At 38.5% G+C, this 23,451-nt stretch overlaps 1 protein-coding gene and 1 pseudogene across 1 annotated transcript in view; both read right to left on the bottom strand.

The window, feature by feature from the left end:
• The window catches only part of TMPRSS12 (transmembrane serine protease 12), a 33,265-nt gene that overhangs the window by 8,810 nt on the left and 1,004 nt on the right, over positions 1-23,451 (bottom strand). The window contains exons 2-3 of the mRNA XM_044941987.1: positions 22,623-22,818; positions 6,834-7,102 (exon numbers count right to left, since the gene is read on the bottom strand). Of these exons, the coding sequence (XP_044797922.1) occupies positions 6,834-7,102; positions 22,623-22,818 (465 nt within the window). The remainder of the gene's footprint in view (positions 1-6,833; positions 7,103-22,622; positions 22,819-23,451) is intronic.
• LOC123333302 lies at positions 5,587-6,142 on the bottom strand (annotated as a pseudogene).

The following is a 23,451-nucleotide window of genomic DNA, read 5'->3' as shown; positions in this document are numbered from 1 at the left end:
AACAAGACCGGGAGCTGACTGCGGCTCAGATCACAAACTCCTTATTGCCAAATTCAGACTTATATTGAAGAAAAGTAGGGAAAACCACTAGACTATTCAGGTATGACCTAAATCAGATCCCTTATGATTATACACTAGAAGTGACAAACAGATTCAGGGATTAGATCTGATAGACAGAGTACCTGAAGAACTATGGACGGAGGTTCTTGACATTGTACAGGAGGCAGTGATCAAGACCATCCCAAGAAAAAGAAATGCAAGAAGGCAAAATGGTTGTCTGAGGAGGCCTTACAAATAGCTGAGAAAAGAAGAGAAACAAAAAACAAAGGAGAAAAGGAAAGATATACCCATTTGAATGCAGAGTTCCAAAGAGGAGAGTTAAGAAAGCCTTCCTCAGTGATCAATGCAAAGATATAGAGGAAAGCAATAGAATGGGAAAGACTAGAGATCTCTTCAAGAAAATTAGAGATACCAAGGGAACATTTCATGCAAAGATGGGCACAATAAAGGACAGAAATGGTATGGACCTAACAGAAGCAGATAAGAAGAGGTGGCAAGATTACACAGAAGAACTATACAAAAAAGATCTTCATGACCCAGATAACCATGATGTTGTGATCACTCACTTAGAGCCAGACATCTTGGAATGTGAAGTCAAGTGGGCCTTAGGAAGCATCACTAGGAACAAAGCTAGTGGAGGCGATGGAATTCCCACTGAGCTATTTCAAACCCTAAAAGATGATGCTGTGAAAGTGCTGCACTCAATATGTCAGCAAATTTGGAAAACTCAGCAGTGGCCACAGGACTGGAAAAGGTCAGTTTTCAAAATACCAAACTGCTCAAACTACCACAGAATTGCACTCATCTCACACACTAGCAAAGTAATGTTCAAAATTCTCAAGCCAGGCTTCAATAGTACGTGAACCATGAACTTCCAGATGTTCAAGCTGGATTTAGAAAAGGCAGAGGAACCAGAGATCAAATTGACAACATCCGTTGGATCATTGAAAAAGCAAGAGAGTTCCAGAAAAACATCTCCTTCTGCTTTACTGACTATGCCAAAGCCTTTGACTGTGTGGATCACAACAAACTGGAAAATTCTGAAAGAGCTGGGAATACCAGACCACCTGACCTGCCTCTTGAGAAATCTGAATACAGGTCAGGAAGCAACTGTTAGAACTGGACATATAACAACAGACTGGTTCCATATCGGGAAAGGCTGTATATTGTCACCCTGCTTATTTGACTTATATGCAGAGTGCATCATGAGAAACGCTGGGCTGGAGGAAGCACAAGCTGGAATCAAGACTGCTGGGAGAAATACCAATAACCTCAGATATGCAGATAACACCACCCTTATGGCAGAAAGTGAAGAAGAACTAAAGAGCCTCTTGATGAAAATGAAAGAGGAGAGTGAAAAGGTTGGCTTAAAGCTCAACATTCAGAAAACTAAGATCATGGCATCTGACCCCATCACTTCATGGCAAACAGATAGGGAAACAATGGAAACAGTGAGAGACTTTATTTTGGGGGGCTCCAAAATCATTGCAGATGGTGACTGCAGCCATGAAATTAAAAGACGCTTGCTCCGTGGAAGAAAAGTTAGACAGTTAAAACCTAGACAGCATATAAAAAGCAGAGACAAAAAAAAAAAAAAAAAAAAAAGCAGAGACATTACTTTGCCAACAAAGGTCTGTCTAGTCAAAGCTATGGTTTTTCCAGAAGTCATGTATAGATGTGACAGATGGACTATAAAGAAAGCTGAGCGCCAAAAAATTGCTGCTTTTGAACTGTGGTGTTGGAGAAGACTGTTGAGAGTCCCTTGGACTGCAAGGAGCACCAACCAGTCCATCCTAAAGGAAATCAGTCCTGAATATTTATTGGAAGGACTGATGCTAAAGCTGAAACTCCAGTACTTTGGCCACCTGATGTGAAGAGCTGACTATTGGAAAAGACCCTGATACTGGGAAAGATTGAAGGTGGGAGGAGAAGGGGATGACAGAGGATGAGATAGTTGGATGCCATCACTGAGTCAATGGACATGAGTTTGAGTAAACTTCCCTGGCTATGGACGGGGAAGCCTGTCATGTTGCAGTCCATGGGGTCGCAAAGAGCCGGACACAACTGACTGAACTGATATAAATTATTATATAGATATAAGGATTTAAGATTATAATTATTTCTTCTTTGACATAGGAGTTATTTAGTAGTATATTTAAAATTTTTCAAATGTGTGATTTACATTTTTTTGGTCATTTTTAAAGAAGCTTTATTTATGTTTAATTTACATAACAATTCTCAGACTGTAAGAAAGCAATTCAATGATTTTTGGTAAATTTATACCAGGCCCACATCCAGTTTTAGGATACTTCCACTCCAGTGAGTCCTCTCCATGCCCAATTGCAGTCAGTTCCCACCTCCAGCCTCACACTCAGAAAATGACTGATAGAATTTCTGTCTCTGTAGGTTTGCCTTTTCTAGGAATTTTGTATAAATAAATCAGTTGATCATAAACATAAGTTGGGTTGTTTGGGGGTTTTTTTGGACTCTGTATTGTGTTCCATTGATCTCTGCTATGTTTAACCAACCAGCACTGCAGAAATACAAAGGATCATAAGAGACTACTACAAGCAAATATACACCAATAAAATGGATACCTTAGACGACATGGGCAAATTCTTAGAAAGGTACAATCTCTCAAGACTGAACCAAAAGGAAACCAAATTTGAATTAACAGTACTGAAAGTGAATCAGTAATTTAAAAACTCCCAGCAAACAAACAAATATCCAGGACCAGATGGCTTCACAGTTGAATTCTACAGATATCACAAAAAAGAGAAAATTATAGGGCAGTATCACTAATGAACATAAATGCAAAAATCCTTAACAAAATACTAGCAAACAGAATCCAGCAATGCATTAGGAGGATCATATATCATGACCAAGTGGGATTCAGCCCAGGGATGCAAGGATTTTCCAAGGTCCCTAAATCAATCAGTTTGATACATTGTATTAACAAATTGAAAAATAAAAACAATATGACCATCTCAATAGATACAGAAGAATTTTTATAAAATTCAATATCAGTTTACAAGAAGAGCTCTCCAGAAAGTGGGCATAGAGGGAACATACTTCAACATAATAAACCTTGAGTATAATAAACATCATACTCAATGGTGAAAAGGTCAAAGCATTCCTTCTAAGATGAGGAACAAGACAAGGATGCCCACTCTTGCCACTTTTATTCAACATAGTTTTGGAAGTCCTAGTCACAGCAGGTGAAGAGGAAAAAGAAAGAAAAGGAATCCAAATTGGAAAGGAAGAAGTAAAACTGTCATTGTCTGCAGATGACATGATTCTATACATAGAAAATTCTAAACATGCTACCAGAAAATAAATCAATACCATACTGTCTTAATGGCTGTAGTTTTTACTATAGGTAAATTTAAATTAGGTAGAGTAACTTAGTTTTGTTGTCCTTTAAAAAAACTTTTTGACTATTCAAAAAATATCAAGGAATCAAGGTTCTTTGCCTTTCCAAATACATTTTAGGATCAACTTGTCAAATTGTATAAAAAACTTTGCTAGGATTTTGATAGGGATTGCATTGAATATATGGGTCAGTCTGAGGATAATAGCTATATTAACAATATTGAGTCTTTGAATCCATGAATGTAGTATGTCTTTCCATTTATTAGGTCTTCTTTAATTTCCCTGTGTAACATTTTGTAGTTTTAAGCATACATGTTTTGCACATTTTTAGTTTTTTGTAAATCTTAATTGGGATTCGTTGAGCTTCTTTATTATAAATTAAAGTTTTGTGTTGTTTTTCTTTTTCCATGAAATTCAGGTAGTTTGGGGCCATTATTTTCTTCAGCTATTTTTTTGTCCCCATTTTTTCTCTCTTTCCTTTCCAGAAATCCCACCATATGTATGCTGGTATACTTGATGTTGTGCCACAGGCCTCTCTGAGTGTGTTTATTTTTCTTCAAGAATTTTTTCTGTTTTCTCCAGATTATATTATTTCTGTTCTGTAGTTTAAGTTTACAGATGCTTTCATGTGCCATATCAAATCTCTAGAATTTCCATTCGGTTCTTTTTTAAATTGTTTATTTCTCCACAGGCATTCCCTATTTGTTAAGTCATTGTCATCATGGTTTTAATTCTTTGAACAATAATTTGTTTAATTTGTCAAACATATTTAAAGAGCTGCTTTGAAGTCTTTGCTGTATTCAACATCTAAACCTGTTCAGAGTCAGTTTCTATTGACTACTTTTTTCCCCTGAATATAGGTCACATTTCTGTGGGTTGTTTTTTTTTTTCCTTAGTTTTTTGGAGGTCTTACAGTATTTCTGTTGAAAATTGTGCGTTTTCACATTAATGTACTGTAACAACTCTGGGTTTTGATTCTCTTCTCAACAATGTTGTTGTGTTTTCTTAAAAATAACTTGCCTGGACTTAAACTGTAGAATCTGTGTGTTCCACACTGTGTGACTGTTGATGTCTCTGCTCAGTCTTTAATTCTGATTTTTACCTTTTAACCTGCCTTCACAGGGCTTACCCATGTGTGTGCATAGTTGACTCATCAGTTAATGATTTGGGCTTTCATCCTCTGCTGATGAATCTATGTATGGTTTGGGGACTGTGTTCAGAGTTCAGTCAGATTTCAAGTCTGCCTTGGTTTTCATTTTATGCTAAGCTCTCTCAGGTTTTTTTCCCCAGACATGTATACATGTATGTTTCCCAGTAAACTAAGGATGCTTGGAGAGCTTATCTAGCCATTCTGTAGCTGTCTCATTTTGAGGTTCTTGTCAAATTTCTGAACTTTTCCACTCCTGGCTGCATCTAGGATCACAATCCCAGACCAGCAGAGCTGTGTGTTCCCCCATTCATCTCTTGCTGAGTCCAATACTTGTTTAAAATTTATTTAAAAAAATTTTTATTTAGTTTTTTTGAATCAATTATTTTTATTGACAGTGCTGCTGGCCTGGATTATCAACTACTACTCCAAATCAAGTCCATATCCTCTGGTAGCAAGATCCTTTTTCCTCATGATCCTCATGATCTTGGTAAAGCTATTATACTGACTGATCTGAAGGGGAGTTAGGAGCAGCCACAGCAAGAAAACTACAAGTTCCTCTTTTTACCCAAATTTCTAGATGCTTATAATAAACAAATACTCTTCAATTTATTGTGCGTTTTTATTTCCAGGGCTCTGAAATGGTTGCTTTTGACAGGTTTGAGTCTTTTTTTTTCCAATTTATGCTTATGTTGGGGGATGAGGAATTGCCAACCTCCTTATTCCATCATATTCCCATCTCTCTTATTTCTAAATTAATTGTAATCAGAGTATATAGTCTGTACATTACCTGTCCTTCAAACTTGGAGATTTTCTTTATGGCCTAGTTAGCGGTCAGTTTTTATAAAGGTTCTACCTGTACTTGAAAAGATGAAAGTGTCTGATTTTGGGGTGCAGAATTTTATGATTTGGCTATTAAACCAAGCTTGCTAATTCAAACATTATAATTTTATTATTATTATTTTTTACAACCAACACTTTTATTTGCATTTATTTTTTTGCAGCATTTATTTCCAGGCCATAAGTTTTTGTTTCTTCAGTTTCTTCTGGGATATCTTTTTCCTTCTGTGCAACCTCCTTTTCTGGTTTAGGAACAATCTGTTCTTTTTCAGTAAGGATCATCTCAATATGACAGGGAGAGCTCATGTAGGGGTTGATTCAACCATGAGCTCTGTAAGTCCTGTGCCACGTCTTGGGGGCTTTGTTCACCTGGATGTGCTCAGTGACCAGAGAATCTACATCTAAGCCCTCAAGTTCAGCATGACTCTCTGCATTGTTGAGCATGTGTAGTAAAATTTCAGCACTCTTTTTGGGCCGCCGACCCTGCGTCCAGCCCCACTGTTTGGCCTGTGCACACCTACCAGCTCCACCGTTGTAACGACGGAATGGCACGCACTGCTTCTTTAAAGTGACATCCTTCAGATACTTGGTAGCTTTTCGGATATGCATACCCATTATGGCCTGGGCAGTTTCACGAGTGTTCTTAAAGTGAACACAAACATTTGAACCTTCTGATTTGCATGATTTTGTGGGGTTTTCTGGGTCTAGTGAATAGCGCACCATTTTTAGAGGTCCTCAGGCCACTTACTGGAAAACCAAACATTATAAATCTTTACTAATTTTTCATCTGCATAATATGCCAATAATAAAAGAGTTGTGTGAAAATTCCCTACTATCATAGGGAAGTTATAATGTTTGTCATACAATTCTATTTTTCTTGAATATTGTCTGCAGAGACTGTTTTCTATGTTTTTTTAATTCCTTCCATTAGTTCAGATAGTCAATTTTTTGTGCACCTTTGTGTACTATAGAAAATACATAGCAATCAACTTGTTTGATACTAAACAGTACACTAAATAAAAAGGATACTAAATTTGATTCCTTATAGCCAGAAGCTTATCATTTAAGATAAGCAGATCTGCCACAGAACTTGCTTTATCACCTAGGAGTCTCAGAAACTATAGAAACACTTGGAACCATCATTCTCTCTGAGATAGTCCAAAAGTTTAAGTGTCTTGGCATGTAAGTATGTATAACAAAAGAAGTCTCTATTTCTGCTTTGGAAGATAAATTTCTCTCTCCCACAAGGAAGAAAAAAAACATAGAAAATTAAAACACATTTTCTTTTCACTGGTTTATAAAGACCTACTGTTTAAACTCATGTTATAAAGAGATATAAAGACATACATAAAAGAGTTCACCCTCTGCCGATTATCAGGAAAACCTGTATCAGCAAAATTCAGATTATAATTACCTTCTTCTTTTGTTCTTCCCCAGCCACTTATAAAACATGTTGTGTTTTTGTTTAGTCTTTGGAAAACACCAAAAGGTAGACAAATAGGCTGAATGTAATTATTATAACGCACTGCTTTTTTTAAGTGAAAAAGTGCAATATCATTATCATAAGATTCCATGTTGAAGTCTGGATGGATAATGATTGCATTAACTTTGATCTTCTTGCTGTATGGCTCACTCCCTTTTATATTATTAGTTCCAATCACAGCTCTCCATATTACAGGATTTCTGAAAGAAAGTAAATACTTTTGTTATAAACATGGTTATTTAAGTAAATATTCTTTTTCTCCCACTAGTTTTTGTTTTTCTCATGTTAGATTAATAACAACAAAAAAATTAATCCTACTTTCATCTGACAAAGTCGTATCAAGGAAAAACCTAACTACTGTGATGTAGTTTCGAAAGGAGAAAAAGATCAGTGGGACAGAAAGTCTCAAACGGATTTAAGTACCCGAGAAGAACTCCTTATTGCCAAATTCAGATTTAAATTGAAGAAAGTAGGGAAAACCACTAGACCATTCAGGTATGACCTAAATCAAATCCCTTATGATTATACAGTGGAAGTGAGAAATAGATTTAAGGGCCTAGATCTGATAGATAGAGTGCCTGATGAACTATGGAATGAGCTTCATGACATTGTACAGGAGACAGGAATCAAGACCATTCCCATAGAAAAGAAATGCAAAAAAGCAAAATGGCTGTCTGGGGAGGCCTTACAAATAGCTGTGAAAAGAAGAGAAGCGAAAAGCAAAGGAGAAAAGGAAAGATATAAACATCTGAATTCAGAGTTCCAAAGAATAGCAAGAAGAGATAAGAAAGCCTTCTTCAGCGATAAATGCAAAGAAATAGAGGAAAACAACAGAATGGGAAAGACTAGGCATCTCTTCAAGAAAATCAGAGATACCAAAGGAACATTTCATGCAAAGATGAGCTCGATAAAGGACAGAAATGGTATGGACCTAACAGAAGCAGAAGATATTAAGAAGAGATGGCAAGAATACACAGAAGAACTGTACAAAAAAGATCTTCACGACCCAGATAATCACGATGATGTGATCACTGACCTAGAGCCAGACATCCTGGAATGTGAAGTCAAGTGGGCCTTAGAAAGCACTACGAACAAAGCTAGTGGAGGTGATGGAATTCCAGTGGAGCTATTTCAAATCCTGAAAGATGATGCTGTGAAAGTGCTGCACTCAATATGCCAGCAAATTTGGAAAACTCAGCAGTGGCCACAGGACTGGAAAAGGGCAGTTTTCATTCCAATCCCAAAGAAAGGCAATGCCAAAGAATGCTCAAACTACCGCACAATTGCACTCATCTCACACGCGAGTAAAGTAATGCTCAAAATTCTCCAAGCCAGGCTTCAGCAATACGTGAACCTTGAAATTCCTGATGTTCAAGCTGGTTTTAGAAAAGGCAGAGGAATCTTTGTGAGAAAGGACTTTATAAAGCAAGACACTAAATGTAAAAGAAGCAACTAATGGATCTCAAACTACTGCACAATTGCACTCATCTCACACGCTAGTAAACTAACGCACAAAATTCTCCAAGCTGGGCTTCAGCAATACGTGAACCGTGAACTTCCTGATGTTCAAGCTGGTTTTAGAAAAGGCAGAGGAACCAGAGATCAAATTGCCAACATCCTCTGGATCATAGAAAAAGCAAGAGAGTTCCAGAAAAGTATCTATTTCTGCTTTATTGACTATGCCAAAGCCTTTGACTGTGTGGATCACAATAAACTGTGGAAAATTCTGAAAGAGATGGGAATACCAGACCACCTGACCTGCCTCTTGAGAAAACCATATGCAGGTCAGGAAGCAACAGTTAGAACTAGACATGGAACAACAGACTGGTTCCAAATAGGAAAAGGAGTATGTCAAGGCTGTATATTGTCACCCTGCTTATTTAACTTATATGCAGAGTACATCATGAGAAACGCTGGGCTGGAGGAAGCACAAGCTGGAATCAAGATTGCCAGGAGAAATATCAATAACCTCAGATAGGCAGATGACACCACCCTTATGGCAGAAAGTGAAGAGGAACTAAAGAGCCTCTTGATGAAAGTGAAAGAGGAGTGAAAAAGTTGGCTTAAAGCTCAACATTCAGAAAAGGAAGATCATGGCATCTGATCCCATCACTTCTTGGCAAACAGATGGGGAAACAGTAGAAATAGTGTCAGACTTTATTTCTTTGGGCTCCAAAATCATTGCAGATGGTGACTGCAGCCATGAAATTAAAAGATGCTTACTCCTTGGAAGGAAAGTTATGACCAACCTAGATAGCATATTGAAAAGCAGAGACATTCCTTTGCCAACAAAGGTCCATCTAGTCAAGGCTATGGTTTTTCCAGTGGTCATGTATGGATGTAAGAGTTGGACTGTAAAGAAAGCTGAGTGCTGAAGAATTGATGCTTTTGAACTGTAGTGTTGGAGAAGACTCTTGAGAGTCCCTTGGACTGCAAGGAGATCCAACCAGTCCATTCTAAAGGAGATCAGCCCTGGGTGTTTTTTGGAATGAATGATACTAAAGCTGAAACTCCAATACTTTGACCACCTCATGTGAAGAGTTAACTCATTGGAAATGACTCTGATGCTGGGAGGGATTTGGGGCAGGAGGAAAAGAGGACTACAGAGGATGAGATGGCTGGATGGCATCACCGACTTGATGGACATGAGTTTGAGTGAACTCCAGGAGTTGGTGTTGGACTGGGGGGCCTGGCGTGCTGCGATTCATGGGGTCACAAAGAGTCAGACATGACTGAGCTACTGAACTGAACTGAACTGAATGGATCTTGACAGTCTTTTAAAAAAAAGCAAGCAGAAATAAAACTAAACTAAAAAATCTTTTATAGGTCAAAAATTAACAATTAAAGCCCCAAGTGGTTAATAGTTACTGCATTTGAATTTGGTTTGGAGGAACTATTTACTTTATACCCTGTTGTTTACAAATGCTGAAGCTCTTCTCATCCTTCAAATTGGCAAACCGTGTGTATGCATATTTGATGATTATGCTCAGTACAGACAAGAGTCAGAGGAACAAAGTTACTCTTATTCATTGGGGAAAATACAAATAGATGGGTACTTTGGCAGCATGTACCAGTAACCTATAAAAACTACGTTGTATTTGACACTGCAATACAGTTTTCTAGAATTTATTCCAAGGAAGTAGAAGATACTTAGCTATCTTAAAAGTGGACTAGGTAACCTCTAAAAACTTTGTAAAAATATTTTAAAGTCCTAGTTCTATTGTGTTTAAAAGGAAATTATAGCTTAAATGCTTTAAGCTACTTTTAAATACCTGTATACATGTCAGGAAGCAACAGTTAGAACTGGACATAGAACAACAGACTGGTTCCAAATAGGAAGGGGAGTACGTCAAGGCTGTATATTGTCACCCAGCTTATTTGACTTATATGCAGAGTACATCATGAGAAACGCTGGGCTGGAGGAAGCACAAGCTGGAATCAAGTTTGCTGGGAGAAAAATCAATAACCTCAGATATGCAGATGACACCACCCTTATGGCAGAAAGTGAAGAAGAACTAAAGATGAAACTCCTCTTGATGAAAGTGAAAGAGGAGAGTGAAAATGTTGACTTAAAGCTCAACATTCAGAAAACGAAGATCATGGCATCTGGTCCCATCACTTCATAGGAAATAGATGGGTAAACAGTGGAAACAGTGGCTGACTTTATTTTTCTGGACTCCAAAATCACTACAGATGGTGATTGCAGCCATGAAATTAAAAGACGCTTGCTCCTTGGAAGAAAGTTATGACCAACCTAGACAGCATATTAAAAAGCAAAGACATTACTTTGCCAACAAAGGTCCATCTAGTGAAGGCTATGGTTTTTCCAGTAGTCATGCATGGATGTGAGAGTTGGACTATAAAGAAAGCTGAATGTCGAAGAATTGATGCTTTTGAACTATGGTGTTGGAGAAGACTCTTGAGAGTCCCTTGGACTGCAAGGAGATCCAACCAGTCCATCCTAAAGGAGATTAGTCCTGGGCGTTCATTGGAAGGACTGACGCTAAAGCTGAAACTCCAATACTTTGGCTACCTGATGCAGAGAGGTGACTCATTTGAAAAGACCCTGTTGCTGGGAAAGATTGAGGGCTGGAGGAGAAGGGGACAACAGAGGATGAGATGGTTGGATGGCATCACCGACACAATGGACATGGGTTTGGGTGGACTCTGGGAGTTGGTGATGGACAGGGAGGTCTGGCGTGCTGCAGTTCATGAGGTTGCAAAGTCGGACACGACTGAGCGACTGAACTGAATTTTTAAATAATGTTTCTTTTCTTTCTTGAATTAAATTATCTTTAAAGATAAAGATAAAATTAATTTATCTTTCTTGAATTAAAATTTTTTCAGTTTTATTGAGAAATAATTGACATACACCATTGTATAAGATTAAGGCGTACTGCACATTGATCTACATATATTGTAAAGTGATTACCACAATAGGTTTAATTAACATCCATTATCTCATTTATATGCAATAAAAAGGAAGGAAAAAAATTCTCCTTGTGATGAAAACTCTTAGGACATACTCTCTTAACAATTTTCCTGTATATCATACAGCAGTCTTAACTATACTCATCATGTTGTACGTTACATTCCTAGTTCTTATTTATCTTATGATGGAAGTTTGTACCTTTGACTACCTCTCCTCCAATATCCCTTCTCCCCACAGCCTGCCTCTGGAAATAAGCCACAAATCTCATCTCTTTTTCTCTGAATTTGGTGGGGATTTTTTGTTTTTCTTGGATTCTACTTATAACTGAGAACATGCAGTATGAATTTGTCTGTCAGACTTATTTCACTTAGCATGATGCCTTCAAGATCCATCCACAGTGTCACAAATGATAGGATTTCCTCATTATTTATGGCTAAATTACACACAGACACACACACCACATTTCTTTACTTTTTTATCCATTCATCCATCACTTGTCACTTAGAAGCTGTTATAAATAATTCTGCTATGAACATGGGGTGCAGATATCTTTTTGAGTTAATGTTTCATCCCTTTTGGATATAGTCCCAGAGATAAAATTGCTGGATCATGTTATAGTACTATTTTTAATTTTTCAAGAACCCTCCATACTGTTTGTCCATAGCAGATATACCAATTTATATGCTCCTAGAAGCAGTTCACAAGTGTTCCTTTTCCTCCACATCCACACCAGCATTTGTTAGCTGTCTTTTTTGATGATGGTCATTGTAAGGTAATATTTCATTGTGGTTTTAATTTACATGTCCCTAATGACTAGTGAGTTGAGCATCTTTTTGGGTACCTGTTGACCATTCATTTATCTTCTCTGGAAAAATATCTACTCAGATTCTATACCCATTTAAAAAATCTTATGATCCTTTGTATATCTGTGGTATAAGTTATACTATGTCCTTTTGCATTTATAAGTTTGTTGATTTGGGTCCTCCCTCTTTTTTCCTTGGTAAGTAAGGGTTTATCAATTTTGTCTATCTTTTCAAAGAACCAACTCTTAGTTTGGTTAATGTTTTATATATTTTTGGTATCTATTTAACACTGTGCTAATCTTTATTATTTCCTTCCTTCTAATTTTAGGTTCAGTTTCTTCTTTTTCTAGTTCCTTCAGGTACAGAGGTGGGTTCTTTATTTGGTATTATCTTGCTTCTTAATATATACATTTATTGCCATGAACTTCTCCCTTAGAACTGCTTTTGCTGCTTAAGTTGTGTTTCCATTTTTGTCTCAAAATCCTTTTTAAATTTCTCTTTTAGTTTCTTCTTTGATCCATTGGTTTCCTAGGAGAGTATTGTTTAATTTCCATGTATTCATGCATTTTCCAATTTTCCTCTTTTTATTGATTTCTATTTTCATGCTATTGTGTTCAGAGAAGATCCTTGGTATGATTTCGGTCTCCTTGAATTTGCTGACTTGTTTTGTGGCCTAACATATGGTCTGTCGTAGAAAATGTTCCATGTGTACTTGAGAAGAATGTATAATCTGCTGCTGTTGGCTAGAAGGTTCTGTCTATGTCTGTTAAGTCCTTCTTGATCTATAGCATTGTTTAAATCTGCTGTTGCCTTATTGATTCTCTCTCTAGATGATCTGTCAATTGTTAAGATCCCCAACTAAAGTCCCCAACTATTACTGAATTGCTATTTATTTCTCCTTTTAACTCTGTTAGTTCTTGCTTTATATATTTAGATGTTCCAGTGTTGGATGCATAAATACTGTTATTATATCTTCTTGATGGCTTGACCCCTTTATTATTGTTGTTCAGTCGCTAAGTTGTGTCTGACTCTTTGACGGACTACAGCACAACAGGCTTCCCTGTCCTTCATCATCTTCTGGAGTTTGCACAGATTCATGTGCATTGAGTGGGTGATGCTATCTAACCATCTCATCTTCTCCTACCCTCTTCTCCTTTTCCCTTCAATCTTTCCCAGCATCAGGGTCTTTTCCATTGTATGCTGATCTTTTCTTGTCTCTTTTACCATTTTATGCTTAAAGTCTATTTTGTCTAATATAAATACCCTTGCTTTTTAGGAGGTTACCAATTTCTTGAAATATCTTTTTCCATCCCTTCACTCTGTCTATATGTGCCTTAAAAAATTTTTTTTTTAATTTATCTATTTGGCTGCTTCAGATCTTCATTGCTGACATGGAATCTTTGTTGCTGCACATGGGACCTTCATAGTCTCATGGGGAACTTTCACTGTGATGTGTGTGCTGTCTGGTTGTGGCATGCAGGCTCAGTTGCTCCATGGCATATGAGATCTTAGTTCCCTGGAACTGAACTGCACCCCCTGCATTGCAAGAGAAACTTGTAACTGCTGAACCACCAGGGAAGTCCCCTATGTGTGCCTTTAAAGCTAAAGTGAGTCGCTTGTAGACAGAAAATTGTTGGATAAAGACTTCCTGAACAAACAAAAGCTGAAGGAGTTCATTACTACTACATTAACCTTACAAAAGAATTCTAGAAAAACATCTTTTGCTTCATTGACTATGTTAAAGCCTTTGTGTGGATCACAACAAACTGTGGAAAATTCTTAAAGGGATGGGAATACCAGACCACCTTACCTGCCTCCTGAGAAACCTGTATGCAGGTCCAGAAGCAACAGTTAGAACTGGACATGGAACAATGGACTGGTTCAAAGTTGGGAAAAGAGTACGTCAAGGCTGTATATTGTCACCCTGCTTATTTAACATATATGCAGAGTACATCATGTGAAATGCTGGGCTGGATGATTCACAAGCTGGAATCAAGATTGCTGGGAGAAATATCAATAACCTCAGATATGTAGATGATAACCACCCTAATGGCAGAAAGTGAAGAGAAACTAAAGAGCCTCTTGATGAGAGTGAAAGAGGAGAGTGAAAAAGCTGGCTTAAAACTCAACATTCAGAAAACTAAGATCATGGCATCTGGTTCCATCACTTCATGGCAAATAGATGGGGAAACAATGGAAACAGTGACAGACTTTATATTCTTTGGCTCCAGAATCACTGTGGACGGTGACTGCAGCCATGAAATTAAAAGACATTTGCTCCATGGAAGAAAAGCTATGACAAACCTAGACAGTGTATTAAAAAGCAGAGACATTACTTTGCTGACAAAGGTCTATGTAGTCAAAGCTGTGGTTTTTCCAGTATCATGTATGGATGTGAGAGCTGGGCCATAAAGAAGACTGAGTGCCGAAGAATTGATGCTTTTGAATTGTGTTGGAGAAGACTCTTGAGTCCCTTGGACTGCAAGGAGATCAAGTTAGTCAATCCTAAACGAAATCAACCCTGAATATTTGTTGGAAGGACTGATGCTGAAGCTGAAGTGCCAATCCTTTGGCCACCTGATGTGAAGAGCTGACTTACTGGAAGAGACCCTATGCTGGGAAAGACATGGAAACCCACTCCAGTATTCTTGCCTGGAGAATTTCATGGAAAGAGGAGCCTGGCAGGCTACAGTCCATGGGATCGCAAAGAGTCAGGCATGACTGAGTGACTAACACACTTACTGATACTAGGAAAGATTGAAGGCAGGAGGAGAAGGAGGTAACAGAGGACAAAATGGTTGGATGCCATCACTGACTCAATGGACATGAATTTGAGCAAACGCTGAAAGGTGGTGAAGGACTTGGAAGACTGGCGTGCTACAGTCCATTGGGTCACAGGGTCAGACACAATTGATCGACTGAACAACAGCCTTACAAGAAGTGCTAAAGGAAGTTCTTCGAGTGAAAGTAAAAGGACACTAATTAACATCGTAAAGACATTAAAAGGTAGTGCAAAACTCATTGGTAATGGTAAACATACAGTCAAACTTACATTCTGTAATTTGGTAATAGTGGCACATAATTTACTTACAATTTTAGTTTAAAAGTTAAATTAATGTAGTAAAAATAATCATAACTATAATCATCTATTAGTTACATAAAAATACATAAATCATGACAACAGTATCCTAAAATGTGAGGTGGAGGAAAAGCTAAAGTGTAAAGTTTAGGAATTCTATTGAAGTTGTAACAGCTTAAAATATGATGTTATAATTTTAAGATAGTTTGTGTAAACTTCTTGATAATCTCAAGGGGAAAACCTGCAGCAATTACACAAAGGACACAATAAAGAAGTCAAAGCAACATTAGCATATGTAAAACAGATAGTGGGAAGTTGGTGTATGACACAGGGACCCCTACCCTATGCTCTGTGACAAGAGGGCAGGGACATATGTATACTTATGGCTGATTCACATTGTTGTATGGCAGAAACCAACACAACTTTGTAAAACAATTATTCTCCAATTAAAAATAAACTAAAAAAAAGAAGTCAAGGCATACTGATACCAAAAGACATCAAAGCACATGCACACACAAAACAGCAGGCTAATAAACAAGGAATAATGGATCTATTAAAAAAAAAAAAACAGAAAACAATTAAAATGGCAATAGTAAGTCCTTACCTATCAATAATTAGTTTAAATGTAAACAGAGTAAATCCTCCATCAAATGACAAAGAATAGCTAAATCAGTTTATATTACTTACTGTGTGGATCACCACAAACTGGAAAATTCTTAGAGAGATAGGAATACCAGACCACCTTACCTGCCTTCTGAGAAACCAGTATGTAGGTCAAGAAGCAGCAGTTAGAACCAGACATGGAACCTGACTGGTTCAAAACTGGGGAAGAAGTACGTCAAGGATGTATATTGTCACTCTGCTTACTTAACTTACACGCAGAGTATGTCATGCAAAATGCTGGGTTGGATGAAGCACAAGCTAGAATCAAGATTGCTGGGAGAAATATCAATAACCTCAGATATGCAGACGACACCATCCTTATGGCAGAAAGTGAAGAACAACTGAAGAGCCTCTTGATGAGGGTGAAAGAGGAGAGTGAAAAAGCTGGCTTAAAACTCAACATTCAGAAAACTAAGATCATGGCATCTGGTTCCATCATTTCATGGCAAATAGATGGGGAAACAATGGAAACAGTGTCAGACTTTATATTCTTGGGCTCCAAAATCATTGCTGATGGTGACTGCAACCATGAAATTAAAAGATGCTTGCTCCTTGGAAGAAAAGCTATGACCAACATAGGCAGCATATTAAAAAGCAGAGACATTACTTTGCCAACAAAGGTCCATCTAGTCAAGGCTATGGTTTTTCCAGGAGTCAGGTATGGATGTGAGAGTTGGACTATAAAGAAAGCTGAGCACTGAAGAATTGATGCTTTTGAACTGTGGTGTTGGAGAAGACTCTTGAGAGTCCCTTGGACTGCAAGGAGATCCAACCAGTCAATCCTAAAGGAAATCAGTCCTGAATATTCATTGGAAGGACTGATGCTGAAGCTGAAGCACCAATACTTTGGCTACTTGATGCTAAGAACTGACTCCTTGGAAAAGACCCTGATGCTGGAAAAGACTGAAGGCAGAAGGAGAAGGGAATGACAGGATGAGATGGTTGGATGGCATCACCAACTCAATGAACATGAGTTTAAGCAAGCTCCGGGAGTTGGTGCTGGACAGGGAAGCCTGGAGTGCTGCAGTCCATGGGGTCACAAAGAGTTGGACATGACTGAGCAACTGAACTGAACTGACTTCAATTTATATTCAGACCATAAGATTAAGAAAGCAAGTTATATACACTGAAAACTACAAAACTTTGCTAAAAGAAATGAAAGATGATGTAAATAAATGGAAAGCATCCCTTGTTCATGTATTGGAAGACTTAATTTTGTTAAAAATGACAGTACTACACAGAATGCTCCATAGAGTCAATGCAGCACCTATACCAATATCAATGTTTTTGCAGAAATTAAAAAAAAAAAAATCCTAAAGTTCATAGGGAATATCAAAAGACCCCAAGTAGCCAAAATAAATCTGAAAAAGAAGAATGAAGTTGGAGGATCATACCTCTAGTTTTCAAAACTTAATGAAAAGCTGCAGTAATCAAAACAGTGTGGTTCTAGCATAAGGGCAGACATATATGGCAATGAAAAGACTAGAGAGCCCAGAAATACACTCTTGCATATGTGGTCAGTTGATTTTCGACAAGAGTGCCAAGACTATTCAATGGAGAAAGGAAAGACTTTTCAGCAATGGTGCTGGGAAAATTGGATATCTACATACAAAAGAATGAAATTGGATCCTTACTTTATAACATATGCAAAAGTTAAGTCAACACAGATCAAAGACCTAAGTGTAAGAATAAAGCTATATAACTCTTAGAAGAAAACACAGAAGAAAAGCTTCATGATATTGGATTTGGCAATGATTCTCAGATGTGACATCAAACATATAAAAACAAAAGAAAAAAATAAATTGGAGTTGGTCAAAGTTAAAACTTTTGCATAAAAGGACACTATTAAGAGAGTGAAAAGACAAGTCACAGAATTTGAGAAAATGTTTGCAAATCATATATATTTCCGTCAGTCAGTTCAGTCACTCAGTCGTGTCTGACTCTTTGCGACCCCAGGAATCTCAGCATGCCAGGCCTCCCAGTCCAACACCAACTCCTTCACTCAAACTCATGTCCATCGAGTCGGTGATGCCATCCAGCCATCTCATCCTCTGTCGTCCCCTTCTCCTCCTGCCCTCAATCCCTCCCAGCATCAGGGTCTTTTCCAATGAGTCAACTCTTCGCATGAGGTGGCCAAAGTATTGGAGTTTCAGCTTCAGCTTCAGCATCAGTCCTTCCAAAGAACGCCCAGGACTGATCTCCTTTAGGATGGACTAGTTGGATCTCCTTGCAGTCCAAGGGACTCTCAAGAGTCTTCTCCAACACCACAGTTCAAAAGCATCAATTCTTCAGCATTCAGCTTTCTTCATAGTCTAACTCTCACATCCATACATGACCACTGGAAAAACCAAAGCCTTGACTAGTAAGGGATTAATATTGAAAATATATAAAGCATTCCTACAGCTCAATATCCACAAAAATCCAAACAGCCCAGTTCAAAAATGGGGAAAGGACTTGAATAAATGGTTCTTCAAAGAAGAATACAGGACTTTTTTGGTGGTTCATGCTTCCAGGTTTGATTGCTAGTCCGAGAACTAAGATCCCACATGCTGCATCAGTTCAGTTCAGTTCAGTCACTTAGTCATGTCTGACTCTTTGCAACCCCATGGACTGCAGCATGCCAGGCCTCCCTGTCCATCACCAACTCCCGGAGTTTACTCACACTCACGTCCATTGAGTTGGTGATGCCATCCAACCATCTCATCCTCTGTTGTCCCCTTCTCCTGCCCTCAATCTTTCCCAGCATCAAGGTCTTTTCCAGTGAGTCAGCTCTTCGCATCAGGTGGCCAAAGTATTGGAGTTTCAGCTTCAACATCAGTCCTTCCAATGAATATTCAGGGCTTATTTCCTTTAGCATGGACTAGTTGGATCTCCTTGCAGTCCAAGGGACTCTCAAGTCTTCTCCAACACCACAGTTCAAAAGCATCAATTCTTCGGCACTCAGCTTTCTTTATAGTCCAACTCTCACATCCATACGTGACCATTGGAAAAACCATAGCCTTGACTAGATGGACCTTTGTTGGCAAAGTAATGTCTCTGCTTTTTAATGTGCTCTCTAGATTGGTCATAACTTTCCTTACAAGGAGTAAGCGTCTTTTAATTTCATGGCTGCAGTCACCACCTGCACTGATTTTGGACCCCCCCAAAATAAAATGTCACTGTTTCCACTGTTTCTGCATCTCTTTGCCATGAAGTGATGGGACCGGATGCCATGATCTTTGTTTCCTGAATGTTAAGCTTTAAGCCAACTTTTTCATTCTCCTCTTTCACTTTCATCAAGAGGCTCTTTAGTTCTTCACTTTCTGCCATAAGGGTGGTGTCATCTGCACATCTGAGGTTATTGATATTTTTCCCAGCAGTCTTGATTCCAGCTTGTGCTTCCTCCAACCCAGCATTTCTCATGATGTACTCTGCATATAAGTTAAATAAGCATGGTGACAATATACAGCCTTGACGTACTCCTTTTCTTATTTGCAACCAGTCTGTTGTTCTATGTCCAGTTCTAACTGTTGCTTCCTGACCTGCATACAGAACATGCTTCATGGTGCAGCCAAAACTAAAGTAAATCAAACTTTAAAAAAAGGAAGAAGAAATACGATGGCCAGAAAGCACATGGAAATATGCTCACCATCACTAATCATTAGGGAAATGTGAATGAAAACCACAATGAGATACCACTTCACACCCATTCAGATATTTACCACAGTAACAGTGTAAGGAGTAAGGAACTAAGGATATGGAGACTGATATTCTGAATCTACTTCTAATCAGTGGGAAGTAGTATTGGGAGACAAAAAGAAACAAATTTAAGAGATACTGCAGAGAGAGAGTCAACTAACTCTCTGGGTAATGGAACTGTTGGTGAAGGTATTATCTAAGAAAATAGAGAAGGGAAAGAATTAGAAGAAAGATTTAAAAATTTCATGTTTAGACTTCTTGAGAATGTGACTCCAATATATATGTATAGGAGGGAGCTGGAAATATGACTCAGCTGGAGAGACTTGGGAGTTCCTAGCACATGATGACTCCTAAAACAGGAGTCTCATCTCATTTCCGAGATGAGACATCTCTCAGAAAGAGTTCAGATGATAAGGAAAGAGGATAGAAGGTGGAACTCTTGAAAATACTGTCATTTAAAAGATGACAAGGCTTCCCTGGTGGTCCAGTGGTTAAACCCCACAGTTCCAATGCAGAGTGTGTGAGTTGGATCCCTGGTCAGGGAATTAAGATCCTACAAGCCACGTGGCGCAGCCAGTAAGAAAGACGAGAACAGTAATCAACTTTGCCAAATATTATAGAGATAAAATATGATATGGATTGAGTGGAGCTCATTGGATTTGGCATGGAGGTGGGTCTTTAATAGTGTGTTCTATTGCACGCTGGGAAATCAGATTGCAACTGAGATTTTATGAGTCAATGCAGGTGGAACAAAAGGAGCCTTTTTTTTCAAGGAATCTAGTAGTGAAAGTGTTGAGAAGCATAGTGCAAAATAGCCGTAAAAGGAGAAAGTCCTTGAAAAAATGACAAAGGGCCAAAAATACTCGCTTTACACTGCAGACAAAAAAACATCTCCTGCCTTTGGTTATGCTCAGCGCCAAGAGTTAATAATAAGTAGGGATGTTACTTGTGAGAGCGGGTTGTGAGATAAGCCCATGAGTCATTTAGAGCGAGCTGTCCTTAAAATGTTTTTACTGATTATGTGTTAACTCCGTATGCGCTCTGCTGGCCGCATACTTTAAGCTCTTTGTTCCTGCTTCTATAAAAAAACTTGACTACAAAAATAAACTTGTCAGTCCTTACAAGAGACTGTCCAAATGTCATTCTTTCAGGTTCGTCATTTCCAAGTCCCGGAGAAAAAAACCCCAACAGAAAGGAAGAACAGAAACAGGTAGGGTTCATTTGTTTGTTAAATAATGATGAGTTGAGCTACACATGTTTGAAAGCTGTAGGGAAGAGACGAGGAAAATATTGAAAAATACTAAAGAAACAGTGAGATATAATGAAACAGCATAGATTTGAGAATAGGTTTAAATCAATAGGTTGCCACTTTACAGCAGTGTGATCTTGGGCAAGTTACCGAATCTCTCTGATCTCTGGATTCCTCAAGTGTGAAATGGAGGTAACAGCAATTTCAGAGGGCTACTGCTGCTGCTGCCAAATCGCTTGTCGTGTCCGACTCTGTGCGGCCCCATGGACTGCAGCTTACCAGGCTTCTCCGTCCATGGGATTCTCCAGGCAAGAACACTGGAGTGGGTTGCCATTTCCTTCTCCAATGCATGAAAGTGGAAAGTGAAAGTGAAGTCACTCAGTCGTGTCTGACTCTTAGCGACCCCATGGACTGCAGCCCACCAGGCTCCTCCATCCATGGGATTTGCCAGGCAAGAGTACTGGAGTGGGTTGCCATTGCCTTCTCCCACAGGGCTACTGGGAGGGTATTTTATTTAAAAACAGAATTATATGTAACATCCTTAAACAGTACCTAATCGCAGAGCAGGTCTTTGATAAATAGTTGTTTTAAGAAGGAATAAGGGACAGCTGATGGTGCAAGATTTAGAAAATGAAGGGGAACAGGAATAGAAGTAGCAGAGTTTTCTGAAACAGGAGGAACTCCTAAAAAATAGACTGTACCTCAGTAATGTTGACTTCCTCAGCATCTTGCCCAATTCCTAGTATATAACATATTGAGTAAGTTTTTGTTGAGTAAAAAGGTAAAAGTATCAATAAGATTTAGGTTTGAGAACTGTTAGGTGGAAAATTAATACTATCTTCAAATGCTTGGAAGAGGAATGAAATTTAATACATATGGCTTCAACAGGCAGAATAAAAGTCAAGACACTTATTCAGCATAAGGAAAGGCTTTCTAAGAATTAAAGCTGTACAAAATTTAAATGAGGTTCTTTCCAAGGTTCATCATCACAAAAGGTATTTTTTAAGTAGAAAGCCAAATGGTATAGTTATGGTTACGTGTGTGGATTTTCATTCTGACACACCTGGATTTGATCCCTGATTTTGTTGCTTTCCAGTCAGGGTCTCCCTCTAGCAAAGAGTGGTTGTGGGGAGTAGTGGAAATTGTGTATAAAAAATGCCCGGCTCAATGCATTAAAGCAATAATTATTTCAGACTAGAGAACCCTTTATTTCAGTACTGTAAGAAGGATTCAAATATAGGACAGAGAATTGAACTAAACCCTTAAAATACCTCTGTGAACTCTAAGATTCTGTGACAGTATGTGAAATGTGAAGTCGCTCAGTCGTGTCCGACTCTTTGTGACCCCACGGACTGTAGCCTACCAGGCTCCTCTGTCCATGGGATTTTCCAGGCAAGAGTACTGGAGTGGGATGCCATTTCCGTCTCCAATGCATGAAAGTGAAAAGTGAAAGTGAAGTCGCTTAGACTTGTCCGACTCTTCACGACCCCACCCAGGGATAGAACCTGGGTCTCCCACATTGTAGGCAGACGCTTTACCATCTGAGCCAACAGGGAAGTCACCCTCTGTGACAGTATAACACAGCTATATTATTTGATCAAGTTAGTACATCTAGTAGGTTCTGGAACCTTAAAACCACTGCACCACAAAGTGTCAGAGGAGGACTAGGATACAGGTTGCCCCTCTCCAAATGTGTTAGTCTCCCCACTGTATCAAAGGAACAGACCAGTAAAGGTGCAATGTCAGGACTTAATAGGTGAGACGAGCTTCAAAATATCCCCTAAAAAAATAAAGTAGGAATGTTCTGAATACATACCTAGCGTCCTTAGTGCAGTGGGCAGCCGTGAGGACCCATCTATTTTTCACTAAGCTTCCCGCACATACATGAGCACCAAATCTGCCAGAATGAATCTGTAGGCTAACTAGCCATGGCCATGCGCCAGTTTGAGCCTCTGTGCCCCCTACAATCCGAGACCCCTTGAACATACGCATAAGTGGTGCTATTCCACAATCTAAAAATAAAAATGATATATTATTTGAACTGAACATATTATTATATGTATTTGTTTCTAATCTTAATACATTTATATACTCTTTCAATTCCTATTAAAAAAAACTGATAGAGCAAGCTGGATACCTAAGCTATGCCCATATTTTGACAAAAAAATCTTAGCGAGTTAAAACAAACATGATGTCAGATTGCTTACAAATAGACATCAAATAAGCTCAATTCATGAATTTTAAAACTTTACTTCTGAAAAGTGTAATAGTGAGATAAGTTTCTCTGGTCAGGTAACACATTTTTCCCTATCTGAAATGGCAACTGAGAGCTCCTGGGACTGGTGAACCAAGAGCTACAGTTTCTAATACTTGCCGTTTAACTTGTGGGGTTAATTTTTCTGAACAGCATGAAAAAGTCACCTAACAGCCCTTTCAGCTTTGAATTTCAATGAACTATTAATCTGTAAAGTGGGAATGACACACCCCAGAATATTTTAAGGTGCATATACAGACGCACACGTGCATGGCATTCCTACCATAAGGACTACTGTTACAGTCCTCATTTAAACAGAACTGCAAGGGTCTGTATGGGAGAAGGCAATGGCACCCCACTCCGGTACTCTTGCCTGGAAAATCCCATGGAT

This window comes from Bubalus bubalis, chromosome 4 (assembly GCF_019923935.1).
Source record: "Bubalus bubalis isolate 160015118507 breed Murrah chromosome 4, NDDB_SH_1, whole genome shotgun sequence".
NCBI lineage: Eukaryota > Metazoa > Chordata > Mammalia > Artiodactyla > Bovidae > Bubalus > Bubalus bubalis.
Note: the sequence above shows the minus strand (reverse complement) of the source record. Positions and strands in the feature narration are given on the sequence as shown.